The sequence below is a fragment of the Chlamydotis macqueenii genome, chromosome 1 (assembly GCF_036417535.1).
Source record: "Chlamydotis macqueenii isolate bChlMac1 chromosome 1, bChlMac1.mat, whole genome shotgun sequence".
NCBI classification, from domain to species: domain Eukaryota; kingdom Metazoa; phylum Chordata; class Aves; order Otidiformes; family Otididae; genus Chlamydotis; species Chlamydotis macqueenii.
The window spans coordinates 130,131,748-130,151,126 of NC_141556.1; the positions used below are offsets into that span (position 1 = coordinate 130,131,748).

General features: G+C 36.6%; 1 protein-coding gene across 2 annotated transcripts in view; it reads right to left on the reverse strand.

The window, feature by feature from the left end:
• Window positions 1-6,796: 6,796 nt before the first annotated feature.
• Window positions 6,797-19,379, reverse strand: part of PDK3 (pyruvate dehydrogenase kinase 3) — a 50,936-nt gene continuing 38,353 nt past the window's right edge. Inside the window, exons 6-11 of one of the 2 annotated variants that reach the window (XM_086766882.1) lie at window positions 18,161-18,238; window positions 15,983-16,059; window positions 14,668-14,769; window positions 13,954-14,064; window positions 9,409-9,522; window positions 6,797-8,341 (exon numbers count right to left, since the gene is read on the reverse strand). In XM_086766882.1, the coding sequence (XP_086623008.1) occupies window positions 8,198-8,341; window positions 9,409-9,522; window positions 13,954-14,064; window positions 14,668-14,769; window positions 15,983-16,059; window positions 18,161-18,238 (626 nt within the window). In that variant the 3' untranslated portion in view covers window positions 6,797-8,197. Of the gene's footprint in view, window positions 8,342-9,408; window positions 9,523-11,134; window positions 11,213-13,953; window positions 14,065-14,667; window positions 14,770-15,982; window positions 16,060-18,160; window positions 18,239-19,379 lie in introns of those variants that run through there. The other variant, XR_015261117.1, reaches the window with a different exon arrangement.

A 19,379-nucleotide genomic window follows, 5' to 3' on the forward strand; every position in this document is an offset into this window, starting at 1 on the left:
CTCATCTGAAGTTTTAAAAATAAATTCCTCACTGGAAAGAAACTTAGATCTCAGTTATAGCATAATTCTGACCAACTGGAGCCTCACTTATTACTTAATGAGGAAGTTAATGAGTCAGGAAATCTGTGTCTCCAGGCATTCTCCTGCTCTGGAATCGCCTGGTAACAAACTTTGGTTGTCATTCTCTTGAATAAATTATAAACACGTATAAAACTTTATGGAAAGTTGAAGAAATTTCAGGGTAGAAGCCTTGGGCGTTATAAAATAACAGACTTTTCAAATGTCATGAATAATTGTCCTGGTTCTGGCCAGGATAGAGTTAATATTTACCTGAGCTGGGTGGAGAACTGAAGCTGGTAGCCCCTATGGCTGGGATAGTTAACTAATTAACTAACAGCTGGGGTTAATTTACCCAAATTAGCCAAAGGGCTATTCCATCCCATCTGACATCATGCTCAGTATATAAGTGAGGAGGGTGCTGAAGGGAGGCCCTCCTAGTTGGAAGAGACTGGATGTGGAGATCTGTTGTGAGCTATTATACTGTATTTGTGTTCCATCACTCTCTTATTTTCTTCTGTCATTACTGTTAAATTTACTTTTTGTTCAATCTCAACCCGCGTGTTTGGTTTTTTTTTTCCTGGTTTTCTTTTGTTTGTCAAATCTCCTCCTATTCTCTCGGAGAGTGGGGGGGAGTGAGAGAGAGACTGCGTAGTCTGGTCCCCGTTGGGGCTGAACTACAACAATAATCCAGGAAATTTTAATTTTAGGGAGATTTATATAGCAGAAAAAAACAAACCCAAACCAAAGAAAACAAAGTGTGGTGACAAACTGTGCTGACACACCCAGTCTGATACCAGAGTTTCAGAAATCCCCAATAACTCACTTCTGGCTCTAAACTGCTGTAGGAGCTTCTGCTGTTTCAGTGTCAGGAAATCAAAAACTCCAGGAAGCAAGGATGCATTAGAGGCAATCCTTAATAATACTGAACATTAAAGGAAATGTCATACTCTGCAGAAATATTATGGAGCGGCTAAAACTGGAGGGTTCATCTCTATTCACTTCAGAGGAAGCATCAGCACTGCCAAAGTAGGTAGCTCAGTCCCCACCTTCAGCATCTCACTGAGTTTGGTCCCTCTAAATCCTGTATTTCTGCAAACCAGCACTCTGAAGTGCTGTGAAGCTGCGCTCCTACTACAGTAACAGTGATGATTCAAGGCCTTAAATACTCCCTTCTGTTACTTGCATTGATATATTAAAGCAATAAATTATTAAATCACTAAATTAAGTCTTGATCAACAGTAAGGGCTACAAAAACAAAGAAAAAAAACCCCATACACTTAAATAGCAAAATGGTTAGTAAAACCACAACGGTCTAGTTAAATTTAAGCAAAGTTTGAAATACACAGCATGCAGATGGTACCAAAATTCAGCTGTTAGGTTTTGCTAATGCTAACGACTTTTCTGCTTATAAACCCGTGTGTTCCCTCAAAACCAAGAATTTGAAGAACATGAATGAAACTAATTTTTTGAAATCTTACTTCATATTTTCAAATGGCAAAGTTCTCAGTCACCAAATAAGTTTAATTTACACTTATTTCAACTTAATGCTCTTAAACTACAAGCATTTCTGAATTCCTCTATGAAAGTGAGAAAAAGGAGAATTTGGGGTTCTTGCACAAACTCTCTTTTAGGCCATTACTCAGAAACAGCTGTTTCTAGGTAAGAGGCCTGAACTTTTCTTACCTCAACATTCTGAGAAAGAGCAATGACTGCTAGTTAAAAAGAGAGAGTAAAATAAGAGTCACTAGGTTAACTCAATTTTCTCAGACTACAAAAGAGAAAATTAAGTTTTATCCCCAAATACTTTAGGGCACATATTTGCACCTACACCTCCTCCCTTCCCTGCCTCGTCCCCACCCCACCCCCATATTTTTCCTATGAATAACATAGGAAAAATATTTGCAGAAGTGGGGGACCTAGAGTAATTTCTGTAGTGACTAGTTTTTCAAGAAGCCAGTCTCCCATAAATGATTTTACAGTTCCATTATTTTCATTATGTTCAAGGCCAGGTTGGACGAGGCTCTGAGCAACCTGATCTTGTCGAAGATGTCCCTGCTCCTTGCAGGGGGCTTGGACTAGATGACCTTTAAAGGTGCCTTCCAACCCTAACCATTCTATGATTATTTTGTAGAAAGAGACACCTTCAGATTTACAATTAGCAAAAAAATTCTTCTGTTTCAGTTTTTCTGCTCAAATCAAGTACAATTTTGTTTTCCATACCACCACTGTCTTCGTAAATATTTTGGTATCAGCTCCTTGGCATAACAGCAAATTCAAGAATTGTGAAGTTCAGCTACGTTAGCACGTGATTGTCTTTTTAAAAACAAGTCAAGACTTGTGCCACAAGAATCACTGAAAGGTAACTTCAGAATGAAAACAAGAGTTTTTTTGTGAAGATAAACATTTCATAAAGACTAACATCTAACAGGAATAAAAGATATTTATGAAAGACTAAACCACTGAAAGTCTTAAAATCTACCTGGAAATCTGACACAAACCAGATCAGAGTAAATGCACCTGAAAATTCAGAGTAATACAATATGGAAGCAATTGCATTTATATATCATTCTAGAACCAACTTAAAAATAAATTATGCTTGATATATTAACAATAAATCCTGGGGGAAGAGGGAGATGGGACACGGAAACACTCAAATGTATGTTTCCATAGAACATTTCCAACGTCTTTGTGACAAAACAAGCAAGAAACACTTTTACCTCTGACGTAATTACTCTGAGCTCCCAACAGCAGCTCTCCGAGGGTGCCTCTCTGTAGGCATGTGTGAAGTTGACCTTGGGCTGCCAAATCACAAACTAAGCTTCATAGTGTGTGAAACTGAATCAGTCCCTTAAAAATGTCATTATGTAGGTTTTACATATTTTTATTTGTCAGCAATGGAAAGAAAAAACGAAAATAAGAGTATACACAAATTATATACATGGGTATTGGACTAGTAACCATTTCAACACAAGTGACAGAAGACTCAAAATTAAAACATCACTGAGTAGTCTCATGAAAAATTAGCTTCCCATTCCTCCACTACAGGTTCAGTTGATCCAAATGATGCCACCTCAGAGAAAAGGCAACACAGTTCCCTCTTGGGCAAAGTGCCGCCTCTTTCCCTCTTAGATGCCAGGTGCAACACAGGCCAGCTCACCAGTAAGAATTCTGTTCCATAACCGGTGCTGGGAACAGATTGACTTGATTTCCACTCACGTCAGAAACTTGTATCATAAAACCCAATACAAGTTTAGCACTCTGCTAACAGTTCATCAGAGATGGCAAGCGTGAAACAGCGAGCAGGTCCCTCAGATAAGGACAGTCCCTGCTGAACAGCTGAGAGCACTGATAGCGCACCACTTGGAAACACGCACTGCCTCTGCCTGGCATGATCTACAGAGGGTATCAGTTACACAGGACTGTCAACCTGGCACCTCTCGGCAGTATTCAGTTCAAAGAAAAAATTTTAATAAGGTAATTAATACTTGTTTAACAATGTCAGAATTATCACAAACACATCAATCCCACTGATACTACATTAAAAAAATCTCTAGATTTAAGAAACAACCAAGTTCTCTATGCCAGTTTCTGAGACCTTTTAAGGCAACATAATACTGTAATTAAAGCACATGAACTTTACATTTTCTTGTTCATTTTTAATTAGAAAGCCACTTCAGTTATACAAATCTTCACTGTTTCAAATTAATGTCAACAGCTTAAGTCCTGGTCCTGAGAACAGATTTAAGTGGGATTACTCTAATACACTTTCCTTGTGCAAGTATTTGCAAGATTCAGCCCTGAAGTCGCTATACAATTTATAACTATGTTCCTCATTTGTGAATAAACTCACCTTTGAACTCAGTAATACATCAGTCTGTCATGTGTCATCATATTCTCTTACATTCCGCAAAGACACGTTTATATATATTAATTAATAGGCAGGTGAGTATGTGAGGAAGAAGGAGTGAGGAGCTATTAGAAACCACAGCATCTATATGGCAACCAAGGAAACACGCAAGGAAACTGAACACTGCACACTCTGACATAGTTATTCTCAAGAGATAAATATTAACAATAAACATTTAGGCTGTTTTCTACAAAATTATTTATATCAATCAAGACTGCTTTGCACTTTGCAGCACCTAACACAGAAGGATCTAGAAGTGCTTATTAAAAGTGGGGAGGGGGAAATGTCTTCCATGTCACTGAGGTCAAGATTTCACCCTAAATACTAAGTTTGGGTGGAGATGAATGGGAGATGGCACTACACTGAAAGATCACTCTTGCTCATTTTTTGGAGGAAGTGAACAGCAGTTTCAAAACAAATTCTACATGTCCTCTACTAAGGACAAAGAGAAGTATGTTATCCAGTTGGAGCAGCAAGTGTAGTTTACAGAGCCAAAACGTAGCTTGAGTTTTCCAAGAACATTACAATTAAGATCCATATTCTTCAAGGGATCTGCTTTAAACACTGACCGAAAGGTAGCACAAACTGCAGCAGGACGACGACTTTCTCAGTACTACCCTAGGTCATCACAGTCAAGTACAGAGGCAAAGACTGCACATTTCAGTTGCAAAAGAAGCATTTCAGTAACTTCTGAATATTTCTCATCACATGCTGACTCTGAAAGACCCCTTGTTAGCTTGAAAACAAAGTCTAGGAAAGCAGGGAGCACAAATATGTATATGATTTGGAGGGACTTCAGTATCTATTAATATTAAACTAGGCAGAAGATTAATAGATTACGTTCAAGACACATACACCAGAAAAATGCACACTGGACAAAAAAGTTAAACTATTTGTTATACTACTACACACAGAAGTTGTTTGTAAATTCTCAGGAAGAACTGAGGAGCAAACATCTCTTGCTCAGTTTCTGTTTATCACTAAACACAACAGATATGAAGCATTTTCACTGAAAACATTTTTCCCTGTTTATGTGTCCTGTAACTCAAGACAAGCAGGTTGCAAAATATTAGCAGGCCATACATCTGAAATCCACAAAAAAGAAATATACTTCTATATCATCAGAAATTTTGACATTAACAGCCCCAAAATACTAAAATGAATAGTTGTAACATACTCCAATCAAAGACAGAAGTAACTGAAAAAAGATCAGTACCTGTAGTTAAACAAGCCATATTAAAAACCCATCCACCCTCATTTTTCATGCATACCCATTGAAAAGCTCTCTTCTCATCACAAGTCTGCTGCTGCTGTTTCCTAAGATAGTCGTCAGACTAATAATACACCTACGTAGAAACATGGCACAAGGACTATCGGTGAAGAACAATTTATGGCATACCTGGGATCTCCACTAAAGCACAAGCTGCCTAGACAAGGCTGGAGAGGAGAAAAGTTGCTTCTTGCTCATATTCACCGTAGTGCCCACAAAGAGACCTTAGGAAATGGAAAGAAAATGCACTCCTTGTGCTCTACCTTCCTGCTTTGAGCTGTTTGTACATGCTCAAGGTTCTTGGAAATAGGTGCCATTTCAGGGGACTGCAGCTTTCAAGTACTAGAGTACTTCAGTCCTGAAAGTCAGACAGTTGTTTTTGTGAATAAAGTAGTGAAGTGACTAATATACTATAATACCCTCCATGGTATCTTCAGCTTTCGTTCATTGGCTTCCATGGTTTATATTCACTTCAGGAAAACAAGTTCAATATACCTGCATCCTTTCTTTTCTTTCTGTTCCCTCTCCTCTTCACATACAAGGAGACAGCCAAAAAGAAGCACCAGGTCAGGATTAACTACTTCAAAATACGATTTCTAACAAAAGCTGAAACTCAGCTTCTTACACAACCTGTCTTATTCCTTGGAATGTTTTAGGTGATGTTCTAGGAAAAAATGACCACACACAACCAGGAAAATATTAGTTTCATCACAAATTTCTATTTTTACTCAAGCCCTCCTCTGCAATTACTAGAAGACACACAACTTGAAATGTATTTTAAAAACAGTAAGAAGTTACGTGTGAGGGCAGAAGTGACTAAATTTTAGTAATGTGACTTCCAGCTGGTGTTTCAGTCAACTTATTACTTTGATTTCATGCAGGCAGCATAGCTGTATCGCTTGAATAGCAATTTGCATTCTCTACAATGCCTGAAGTCATGGGAAATTGCTCTTGGAGGCCACACATGTTACACCTTCACCACGCCACGTAAAGACCCCTAGGGTCAAATGAGTATCGTTCAGGAACAGAAGACGACAGCCCCATCAGCACGCTCCCTCTTCCTACCTGCTGGCAGAGGGTGCTCAGAAGGGCACTGCTTATGAGCTAACAAATCAGACAGCCTTCAGCAGCTGTCCTGGTATCTTCGCCTCTGAACAGTATGGCAGAGGACAGGGACATGTATGAGAGTGCACCAAAACAACCTGGTGCTCCAGTGTGACTTAACTGTACAGCATAGATAAGCCCACAGAACCCCAAGCCCTGCAAACTCATGAACTATTCATGTACAAATTCCTGAACAGACTGCAACAGGTAAGGGTTTGTACGGTAAGGACTCCAATTCTTCAGAAATGAGGCTGTATGAAGCTTATTGCTCAAAGCACTTTGTAATCCTTTGATGAAATGTGCTATATAAGTGCAAAGTACTATCGTTAAGTCAAACTACGATTTTTTTTTTTTAAAATATCTAGGAATTTCTTAGCATTTCCCTGTTTACCTAACAGATCAGTTCTTTATAAAAATAAATATAGGGAGGACAAAAGGGATCATTCTCTCCCCAATCTTAGTAAACAAGTTTAATTTTTCCATGCTAAAATCTGCAATATCTTTCAAAAAAAATATCAAAACACCTAAGAGAAACTGAAGGTGCATCAGAGTTGCTTGCAACTCATCTACTTTATTCCCATGGCTAGGATATCACCAGAACTTCTAAACCTCACTAATTTTTCTGAAAGGCCATAGTATCAGAAACAGTATTTGGCAAAGACTTGGTGAAGAACAGTTTCCTAGTATTCAGCAGTAACCCTTACAATAAATTTAAGGGGAAAATACTTAGCTTTTTTCAGTTTAATTTTTTTTTTCTTAAATCAGGTACCAGATATATTTAATCCCTCCCATTTCTATGATATTTTCAGTTTCTTGTATTTAGACCAAAGACACTTTCCAAAAGCTGGTGTACAACATCTTTATATACACTACAAATTCAGATTACCAGACTATAGTCAGACACTGAATATATAAATAACTTTGCAAACTATTTACAGGTTTTAAACTAATCAGGTTCCAAGCAACCAACACTCTTAAGGCAAATTCATTTGTATGACTGGCTGTCTGGCCTTTCAGTATTTCTCTCTCCTCCCCAGCCCCATAAAAATTACAGGCAATAAACATGAGATTGAATTACCCCCTACCCCTGTATTGACAGAATTTCTTGTTTGGAGAAATTATCTAACTACTTTGGATTTTTCCTCAAAACAAGGAAAAACGTACAGCAACACGTTTCTGTGTTTGTGTCAAGAAAATCATTAAGGTGCATACCAAGAAGTAGAAATCCCAACGTCTTACAACAACATAATTTTTGTATGCACTTGACAAATGGATTTGGGAATCTGGGAAAGCATCAGTTTAAAGCTGCACAACCCTTTTTAGTACTATGCATTTATAAGCTCATTAGATATAAAATCTGAAGAGCTCAAAGGGATTTTCTCTAAGAGGTGACACCGTGCAATACAAAATGCAGCAAAGAGTGGATTTTCAAAGCGTATGTTTAACTACATTAGAATTTTTGTCTTATACCATATTGCTGTGCAAGACACTATTCACCATTTAAACGGATTCTGCACATCTTGCCAATCCTTATATTGGAATAAGAATTGGCCATTTCAAAGACTATCTTTTTCTTATTGTATTCTTAAGTGCAATCACAGTGCAATCCCTTTTGTCGATGCATGACTGAAGCAACCAAGCATATTCTGGTGAAGTAGACAGGATTCACATACCAAACACGCTTAGCGCCTTCCTTTAAGTCCCAGTCATCACTTTGTTCTTGCTATTTTTCAATGCCCTGATTAGGTCTTTGTTTGGAAGTAATTAGCTATTGTGGTTTGAAGGATTTTGGAACAAAGCAGAGACTTTATACTGAACGCAGAGGTCATCTCCAACAGAGACAAAAAGGTAGCGAATTATCGATTAGCTTTATATTTAGAAGCATCCCTTGGTTCACTGCTAGGATTGCTCCAGTCATCTGCTTCAGGTGTGGTCTTGTAGTGTCGCCATGCTGACTTATTAAAAACGGGAAGTCTTTCAAATGATTCACTTGAAAGGGCCTATGGAAAAACAAAAGGAATGGTAAGATATAATTAGAGATATCAAGAGCAAGATGGTACTCTGGGGAATTCTAGAGTTACAACTTCTGTATCGAACAAGTGTCTCAATTATTCAAGCATTACACGTCACAACACTATTTTGAAAATACTTTGGCTGTGACTAATCATTCTAGTCATCAAAGTACTAGTCATAGTAAAAATTAAAAGTAAATAATAACACTTTAAAGTATTTCCCTTCTTTCCAGGGAGCAGTGTCTACAAAGACAGCAAGAAGAATAGTTTCGGTGAAAAACATATTAGCAAGATTTGTTACTGACATGGGGCTGACAGCTACTTAAACATTTCACTTCTCCAACAAACTCTGACTGTCAGCACAATGATCTGTGAGGACTGATCTAGTTCAGTCCATTAGCATGCTTTCTTCCTCTGAGAAAGACCATATGTTTTTCTTCCACACATACATGCAGTTAGCACAACTCACTCACTATGTACAGCAAGGCAAAGTGACAACACTAAGTCAATAATCGACATGAGCTATACGCTGTATTCTTTTAAATTCCCTGATGAAATTCAAGCAGCCAGTTTCAATCTTAAGCCCCTGAGTAGCCTGGGATCTCCCCAGAAAAATACAATGGGATCAATATAGTCTATTGCACAAAACTGCATAGAAAAAAAAACCAGTACAGTCAGGAGTCAGTCAACAGTCTTCTCAGGTTTATTTTACTCAAAACTTTCAGGATCAAAAAGTATTAACCAAAATCATCTCTCATCACAGTTCTTTGAAAACTGAGCACTTATGACAGATTAACAAAACACAAAGAATCAACACAAGGGACTGGGGGGAAAAAACCTGATAGCAAGCTAACTAGTATTAGTACCAGGTTAACATTTATAACCTCTGCTTTTAGAATTCTGTGTAACTGATTTAGATAAAATATAATGAAGACAGCAATTACAGATTTGAAAACAAGTTGAAGAGTGAAAATAGAGAACATCCACTTATTCAACTAGCTATAAACTATCAAATTGCACTGCACTACTAGTTTATTAAAAGGTCAAATTCATACCTTCAAATAAATTACAGCATCTGAACCAACGCCTTCCATTGAGTAGAGTTTAAGGTCACCTTGAAAGTACCTAGCGTACAGACGAGAAATTGGCAAGCCATAGCCAAACCCAGCCTACAAAACCAAGAAAACAAAAGGAAAAACATGGTGGAAAGTTAAAAAAAATGCAACAAATCACTTCCGTAATTTATAAAACAGAAGATACATATATATTAGATCTGCATCAAATGACTCTTCAAGCTTTCCTTTAGGGAAAAGGGAAAAGTATCAGAGTCCTTTGTTAGGACTACTTTGGCCATTTTGCATTTTCTCAAAGAGGCAGGTAGGTGTAACATACAGTACACTCTACCTCCAATCACCAAAGTAAACCAATACCCCCAAGCCTGGGATTATTATTCTCAAACATTTCCACACTTAGGAGATTACACAAGAAAGTCAGAGATAACTCTGTTTACTTCGTCTAGGTCACGCTATTAAGTGATTGCTGATGCCATACTGCAACAGAGATCAGAACACCACATACAAAGCAATACATGGCAAATAATTCTAATGCTTGATTATTCACCTGATCTACATGCCCTGAATTTTTCAGGACTATCCAGAGCAATAAAGGAAGGATTCCAGACATACAAGCATTTGTAAAGAATGATATACAAGGTAATGGAGTAATAAAACTTTTCCATAAGGGTGGATTACAAGAAGCATTAGACACCTAAAGTTTGCAGAAAAACAATAAACTCACTCCCCTATAATATTTCTACAAAGGCAACCTGACAGATACTGAGAATCGTGTTCCCAAATCTTAAAAACAAACCACAAAACGATACAAAGAGAACGCTAAGATGCAGGACTTGCAAGCATTATACACAGCTAATATATGGTATCACTTTATAAGGAATCCCTTGAGGGAGTGGTGAACATTAAAGAACTCTGTACTAGAGCATACATCACAAATTCTCTTGCTGTCATCTACTACTCTACAGTACCTTTTGACCTCTTTGACTTGTTCTTTACAGAAGTCTAAATTTAGTGATCTTAAATTGGTTACAGTTGCTTACACCAATGACTGTAACAGTTCTGAGCAAAATGATGCTAAAGATGCGCTTTTCTACTTACACTGCTTGTCACAGTTATTAGTGCCCGTTTCCGCAGTTAAAACAGTTGCTTAGCTGCACTTTTTCAAACAACAGTATGCTTTAAAAACCTATTTCTCAGACTTCCATTAGAGATGCATGCATCACTTTCAAACATCTGATCTTGAAACTAGATGCATTTCTTTCTTAATCTCTAAAAACTGGAGGTTATTTGACTGTCTTAGAAAGAACTAAAAAAAAAATTCCCAAAGCTGACTTACATCTTTTCTGGAGACCGGCCAATAAATACGTTACAGAAATTAAAAAGCACAGTAACTGAAAGGCAAATTGTAGATAGTACATACCCCCAGGAACAGCTCAAGCAAAGAGCAGTATCCAAGCAATCCTGAAAACACATTCTACTTCCCTCTCTCCAGAATTATGTCTCCTTAAAACCCATGCCCAACTTCTGTTTCCCTCCTGCTCCTTCCAGGAAAATCTTTTTACATTTTGTGCTAGCATACATATTTATTTCATACTTCCATCTTCCAAAAATTTCCTGTCAGTCTCTTCTCTTCTCCCTGTTTTCAGGGTATTTTCCAAAAACAGACAACTTATAAGAAATATGAAGACACCAGATTCCAGAGGAGTACCTTGTTAAGGCAAGACCTTGCAAAAGGTCTATTTTGCAAAAGACGAAGAAGTGACTACTACATAGGTCTGTGCTTGACCTAGAGGACAGGATACAGTCAGTGATGGCACATCTGCCATGAGAAAAAGCTTTTTAGAGCCAATTTCTCATTAAATATTACAGTATGCATTATACAAATAGGAAATTATTAAATTTCTGTTACTAGTGTCTACAGGTTTCATTAAACCTAATTTAAGCCACATTTCTCCCACTACAGACAAATGCTGCCACAGGGAGAATCATTAAATTCTCTAAGAAAATCTAATTATCATTAAACATCACCATGTGTTCCTAATGTTTCCACTATGTATATAGCAGTACAGATGAGCGCAAGACCTGCTAGAATTCAAATGCTGCCATGGTAACAAGGTTTCTTAGCAGCTTTTAAAGAACATTTGCAATAACATCGAGAAAAAATTTTCACCAATCAACAAAAAGATCCCTCTCTTCCACTCCCCAAGTCCATGAATGTTTCATAAACTAGACAAGGGATCATGTAACAAGGGGAGGGAGAGAGAACAGAAAAATATGTCTATTTACACTGTACTGCAATTTAGCTTATGAATACTAAGTCAAGAATGACACTAGCACAGACCTACACACCTTCTGGAGCACCGTAATTCTGAAGTGGCACTAAGTCTGGCACTAAGCAATAAAGAAAAATCTCCTTCTGTATGGACTTCAAAAAGGATTTATGCAGAACCTTTGGAAGATTTTTATTTCTAGACTGACAAGCTATAGCATAATTGTTTTTATAACTGATCTGAGCCATAATACATAATGTGTTTCTAGCTTCACTGCTGAAGTTTTTTCCTTTTAGTGGAAAGATGTGTCACAGACTCCCAGTTTTTGATTTTTTTTTTTTTTCTTTCTGCACACTCATACGAATAACAGAACTTAACAACTCTTCTCAACATTCAGTCATGAACAATCAGACTCACAGGGCAAAAGCTGCCAGGTTCACAAGGGAGAGGGATACTTTGCAGGTCTGACTATAGTGACATATAGATGGAAGAGTAAAACAAAGTCTGAAAATGGTGTACAGTAGAAGAAAACTAAGAACAAATGCCACAGAATCAAAGTAAGCAGTCTTGAAGTTGAGGAAATAACCACAGGAATCACAGGAATGCATTGCTAAAGAGGCAGAGGAGAGAAAAGCATCAATCCTAAACTGAACATGTTTTACAATCAAAGAGCCACAAAGGAAGAGACATTTAATAGTGAATATAACTGGTAATCAAGGTATAAGTTTATAGGGAGAACAAGTTTCAGGAAATCTTTGTAGGCCGATATAGTAAATTGCTGATCAAAAGTGAGGCAGAACAAAGGCAGATTATGAGTCAAGAAAGATTCTACCATTCTTGATGTAAGAAAAAAGCTTATATTTTAATTAAGGCCTGTTCTCTATCACTCATCCCATCCAAGAAAATTTTCTCTGAAAAAGCCACATCATTGTTTGAAAGTAAGATGTGCTGCAGAGTTAGGAGCTATGAAGGATTAGTATCAAGTCAATGCAGATATTGAACTGGCTTTCACAACCACCACGGTGGCATCAAACATTGGTGAAAACACTGCAATACACGGATGTGCCACAATGCTATGAAATGTGGAGTAAGATAGTACTGTAAAGACTCTCTGCTAAAAATCTAAAAGGAAATTAATTATTTCTGAACCATTCTGAACTGGTTTCATCCTCAGTTCACTGTTAATTATTCTGTATCAGAAATAGTCACATATTCTCTGCACCACATTTTATTAGCTGCCTGAAGGCAGCTCAAACACAGATGTATCAGCAGGAAAAAGAAAGAAAAAAAAAAAAAAAAACAAACCCCACTTAGAACATGCTAGATGCAAGTGTTCCTAAACAGGGAAAGAAAATTGCTCAAAGAACCAACTTTTTCTTGACATACTTGAAGATAAAAGATTGCATCAGAAGCAACAGAGAATAAAGATGAGAAGAGGCAAAATACAGTATCAGTATTAATCCACTTATTGAAAGCCAGTCAAATGGAAGAGTAGCTATATAATTTTTATCACAATGACCCAATGTGCAATTTAATAAAATAACTTCATAATAATAATTTAATTTTAATAGTAGTTTTTTTAAATCATGCTTGCTAAAAGAATGTGTGCATTGAACACCGAAACAATTCCCTGCTTAGAAGAAACTATAGGGAAATTTTGTTTGTTTGAAATCTGACCCTGATACATCTCAGAAGATGTGAGGTATCTCTGATTGAACGGGAATATACCAAAAGTGTTCATATCCCATGTAAGTTGGGTAATCTTTTTTAAAACGCATTTTTACAGTCCATAACTTATATAAAAATAATTTTCCAAGTTCAATATAAGCTTGTGCATTACCAGGAGGTGTTTCAAGTGCTATAGTTCTGACAGTGCGGCTCATCTTTCCAATATATTTATTATAGGAAACTTAAATAAACAGTAATTTACACATCACAGAGGTTGATTTAGGTTATCCACCTTCTCAGTAATACAGCACTAAAAATCCTGTCCATTAACCTGTGAAAATATTGTGCTTATGCAGCTATGCTTGTTTCCAAGAATAAAATGTCAAGACAAAGAAAAGCAATTTTCTCTTCCAAAGACGAAGTGATGATAACAGACCCCATTTTCTCCTGATAATGTTTTATCTGCATAGAATTGCTAATGACAAACAATTTATTCAAAGGAAAACCTGATCCAGTAGATTACAGTGAAGGGAAACGTACAACTAGAGTAGTGCAAAGGGACATTTAAATACATACTGCAATTGCTTACCAAAGGCACAGCTCTCGAGGGCTCCAAACTAGGCCTGGGTGCTGTTGAGTACATGTAGTTAAACAATCTGTCTATTTTTCTTAAAGGTACACCTCCACCTTGATCACTTATCTAAGGAATGAAAAGTTAGAATTTTAAACATTCTGTTCTGAAAAAAACCTGCAAGATTCAAGCAGCATTATCTAAATGGCTTCAGAAATATTAAAGGAGTGGCTAAAGACTTTTGGTTTGTCTAGTTAGGAAAAAGAAGGCTGAGGGGTGACCTCATTGCTTTCTACAGCTTCCTGAGGAGTGGAAGCAGAAAGGGAGGTGCAGATCTCTCCTCCCGGGTATCCAGTAATAAGATGCATGGGAATGGTTCAAAGTTGCCTCAGGATAGGTTTAGACTGGACTTCAGGAACCACTTCTTTACCGAGGTGTTCAACCACTTGAACAGGCTTCCTAGAGAGGTGGTCAATGTCCCAAGCCTGTCAGTGCTTAAGAGGCATTTGGACAAAGCCCTTAACATGCTTTAACTTTTGGTCAGCCTTGAAGTGGTCAGGCAGTTGGACTAGATCATCATTGTAGGTCACTTCCATCTGAAATATTCTGTTCCAATGAATACGAAGCAAGTGTCAGAAGTGATGCAGTGACTAATTTGCCTTTTCAAATTACGAGTCACACTATTCTAAACCTAGTAGGTTTGTAAGTTGCACAGTATTTTTAGGCATTTACCTTAATAGATAGATCTTCTTTCCCCAAAGTGACTAAGGTTTTGATCGATGGATAGACTTCTCTCTTACCTTCGTGCAATTCCACTGTAGCTCTCATTGAATTCTGAAGGTAAAAAAAGAAAGTGTCTTTAAATCTAACTTTACCATATACGCTTTTCATGACAACTTAGAAATTGCATTTATTTTGTTGAATCTAGATACTGTGTCCTACATTTGTATACAAGATAGAAAAGGCCATATTTAAAATAAAGCCAAGAAGTGCTTTCAAGTCAACGAGTTGTCCAGTTAAACTTTTAAATCAGAACCCCATTATATGTATATTATCTCTTTGATATAGAGTCAGAGTATATAAAGCAAGATTTTTTTTCCCTGTATGAAATCAAGTAATTATATATGAGGAATGATAACATCCTTCACCTCCACCTTGCAGAACACCAATAGTGATGTTCACCACAGAGAACAAGCTTTGATTTTCTTAGCCTGAGCCACATAATTGTTAAGTTACCATATACCAATCTGACTTTATCATATCTATTAACAGAGTTTCCACTGCCAGCCTGTCATAGATTACTATTACCTACAGCTACAACTTACTGGTTTCACACTGTTTCATGACTTGTACCAAAACATACTTAGTAGTAGTACACAAATTCTCACCTGTTCTGCCCTAGAACTAATGTTACAAATCACAAAATAGGGGAAGATTTAAATGAACATACTTGACAAATGTCAGAAATCAACCCCAAAACACCTTCTTTAGGAAAACTTTCTCTGACCAAATGCATTTTTTTCTCCTGAATTTCTAGTGTTCAATTGCACCACCTAGAGACTGCCTATCTTATTTGAAAGCATACAACAGCTCTCATGTATTCAATTTTCACTGTTGTTCCAGTCATTCAGAAAACACACATAAAACAAAAACAAAGCATGTCATTTACACTAATCGAAGACATATCGGCTGTTTTCACACTGATCCTAACCAGTCCTCAAATATGCAATAAAGCAGCAAGCTTATGAAAACTGCAAGGTAATGAATATATCACCGTTGCAAAAATAGACTGAGTGTTTTAAGTTAATCAGCTGCAAAAGCACAAAAGGAGAAGTGGGAAAACAGAATTTTTTTTAAAGTACACAAGCGCATAAAAGAGGGTTGTAAGCCTAACTTTTAACAGTTTCAAACCCTCTTCACTTGTTTAAGAATAAGCCTAAGAAAGGAAAACTGATGTAACATTTAAGAGCTGTAACTGAAAAGAATCTCAATTTCAACAGTAATGTAAGTTCATAAACCTCTTGAAATATTAACAAGTGCGACCTACCTTGAATAATTCAAATAACATATGAAACAAATGAGAAGGTACATAGACTACTTGAATAGGCTTGTTTGGAGCTTTAGCTAAAAAAAATAAAAACAAAAAAGACAAATATTTTTTTTTCCAGAACAGTATTTTGTAGCATTTCTATTTACAGGAATAACATGAAACTGTAGGCAAAGACAAGTACGTAAACATGTTCTAACTTTCCAAGTGCAAAATTAGCTCCATGAAGTAAAACCATGAATTCCAGTTACTGCTATCACTTGAAATAACACATTCTAATGATGATTCTCAAAGACATCTGTTAGCAGACTTTGTTTAGATATGAAACTTCACTAAATAGTGGTTGGTTTAGTACTTAAGTACTAAGTACTTTCCCACTTAAGTGGGAAACTTTTTTTTCTTAACACACACAGTATTTAAGCATAGTATTTGCTGCACAAAAAGATTCTTAAACTACAAAAAAATAACTTTCTAAATATTCTAAAAGCAACTATTTTCCTTTAACATTAAAGTGTAAGTATTCATTAAAAAATTCAAAATATATTTCAAACAATATTACAGTTTTCTTATTCCAGATCACAATTGAATTGTTTGTCCACTGTTGTCCTGTTGTTAGTGTTTCGGCAGAGGTGTACAGCTTGGCAGAGTTCTGAATACTGGAGTAATGTATTATTTCCTGCGAAATCAATTAGCTGCATTTAATACATTCCAGGACAGTTTTGGTGCTGAAGATGCATTCAAACATCTACTAGCATTAAATTATAGAGTCACAGCTTGTCAGACTCTGCAGCAGATCAGACTGAAGAAAAATCTCTAGGTGTCTGCTTCATACATTTCAGGAAGATACCAACACGCACACAGAATATGACTGGAGTCAACTTTTTGGCTGGTAATACCACCAGTTATTACTTTAAGAGACACAGTAGTAAAAACTCCTAGAAAAAGGAGAAGACCACAACAATGGTCTTCATAATTAGTTGCAAGGCAGCTTGCTGTTTTATGATGTTCATTTGGTCAGTCCATACTCCAATTCTCTTGTGCATCACCAGAACCAAAGTAGACTGATTTATACTGGTCTGAGGCACAGCATACACACAGAAAACATGTTATTGTTGCTCTTGTGAGGTAATTTGTGAAGTCATTTTCTTCATGTTGATTATAAGCTAGTTTAAAGGAAAAGAATAATTCTTTCCTCACTTTTCTGAAAATGAGATCTAGCAACTTGTTTTCTCCACTATTCGAACTTTTTACTTCGGCCTTCAAGTGAATTTTGCATTGATTAATCTGCTGCAGCACTCAGTACTTTTAGGTCTGAAAATCACTCAGTTTTGGAGGGGGAAGGTTGGGTCCTTTAGTTTTGGGAGAGAAGCATAATGCGTCAGTGTTGACAACATTACTTTGTGTAGAGAAGCATTTCTACAATATTAAATAATACTTTGAGTAACATGTTCCCATATATCACACTCTCTGTTTTGAGTGTTACCTATTTCTGAGACTTTTGCAATTCTTCCTGCTGAAGTTTGGAAACATCTTAGTCTTGTTTGGACAGCTGTCCAAAATTTGTGAGAGGATCACTCACGACAAATTTTTTTTTCCTAGCTTAAAAAGATAATCTACCTGTTGTCAGAAGAAATTATAAACAACAACAAAAAAATCAGTCAATACACTGAGACAAGGATTGTCACATCAGTTTCATAGCATCCAATTTTCATCTTTGCAATCAACTTGAAACAGATTTTCATGTAAGAAGTTTATGATAGGACTTAAAGCACAGACTATGTAAAAAAAAAAGGTCTAATTTTGCCATCTTACACAGAAGAGCTCACCACTGGTACAGGGACTGATGGTGGAATACTTCAAAATGAAACAAATTTCAGCACTATTAAAAGATTAGTTAGAAAGCAGGCATGCTTCCTCAGTTAGGAAGATTCTTGACCACTTTACTTCCCTTAAAGTGATAGCGAATTCAGCAGATAGCATTCTGCTTTTAGCATCAAGAAGTGAAAAAGTCATGATGATAAACGATAATTTAGGTGCCCATGTAGACACATTAGAAGAAGAAAAGTAACTCTGGACTGCATAATTTACATAATTTACAATTAATTAACTGAACTAGAAATCACAGATATTAGAAATGCTTTTTCTTACATACATCACTTAAATTAATTTCACAGTTACCATTGAATTCTTCAACTTCCAGATCAGGTGCCACCAGATAGTACTGTTCACATAACATCTTTGCTGTTTCATAAGCATCTACAAAACAACAGAACAGAACACTGATTTACCAAAATCATCTAGAGACAACTAGCAAAGTTCATCCTGTATATGAAAGACTACAAGCAGAACACTCATTTTAGTAACAAGTTTACAAGCGTGAAACTGGTATCTATTCTAATCTCTTCTTCTCTGTATGATTATAGCCCATTTGTTAAGAAAGCTCTATGAACAAAAGCAGATTACTAGAGACAAACTATTTTTAATCTTTGCTCAGGGTTTGAAAACCAGAAGGGCATAATCTTAGGCTGACCAGAATATCTACTTATTTGTAATGTCCTGATCACAATTTAATGCCTGTTCTTTCCATTTCAAATAAAAAAGGACGACATTGCAACCATAAATTCAGTTTTTCCAAACACAGGAAAATACTTGATTTTCAAGGGCTTTCAGGAGGAAAGCTGGAATCTTTCAGATTCTTCATTCTTTCCTACTGAACAAAAAAAAAAAAAAAAAAGGCCAGAAAGCCTCCCCAGAACCCAGATAAGGCTTTATGTATTGTCAAAATATAGCAAGAAAGTTTAAGTCATGTTGTGTTTGAAAGAGTTCTTAGTGGTTCTAAACATTCACTAGTATCTCATTTGCAAAAATATTTTTGAAACAAGCAGCAAGTGCTAGCTTAAAGAAAAACCACAAACTCAAAGATGTTCTAACTCCCTTGCTTAAGCTACGTTAATGAAAATGGCTTCGTCATAGTAAGTGTGAGCTAAGAGCAAGCACATAAACAGATAAGTAGTTCTGCAGAAAGAGAAAAATTTGCTAAGATACCGTAACAATTTCATTTGACCTCCCCCTACATATATATTCTTCCACCTGTCCAAAGTGACACTACAAAACAAAACAGTCACTGCTAAGACTCAGCGCTATGTGACAAGTACAAAGAAAGTAAAATCACTAGTCCCCAGAAAGGGTTGTTTATCTGTAATTGTTCTCCTTCAAGATGTCTACAGAAATAACGTGCCCTGTTAACCGAAAAAAATTATATCAGTTGTTCTGACATCTGCAAGGCTGGACATATCACACAAGGCTGACACAAATGCTGCTTGAAGCCTAGTAAAATGGAGCTAATCAACACTGGAAACATTCTTAATAAAGTCCCAGGAATCTCTCACAGAATCAG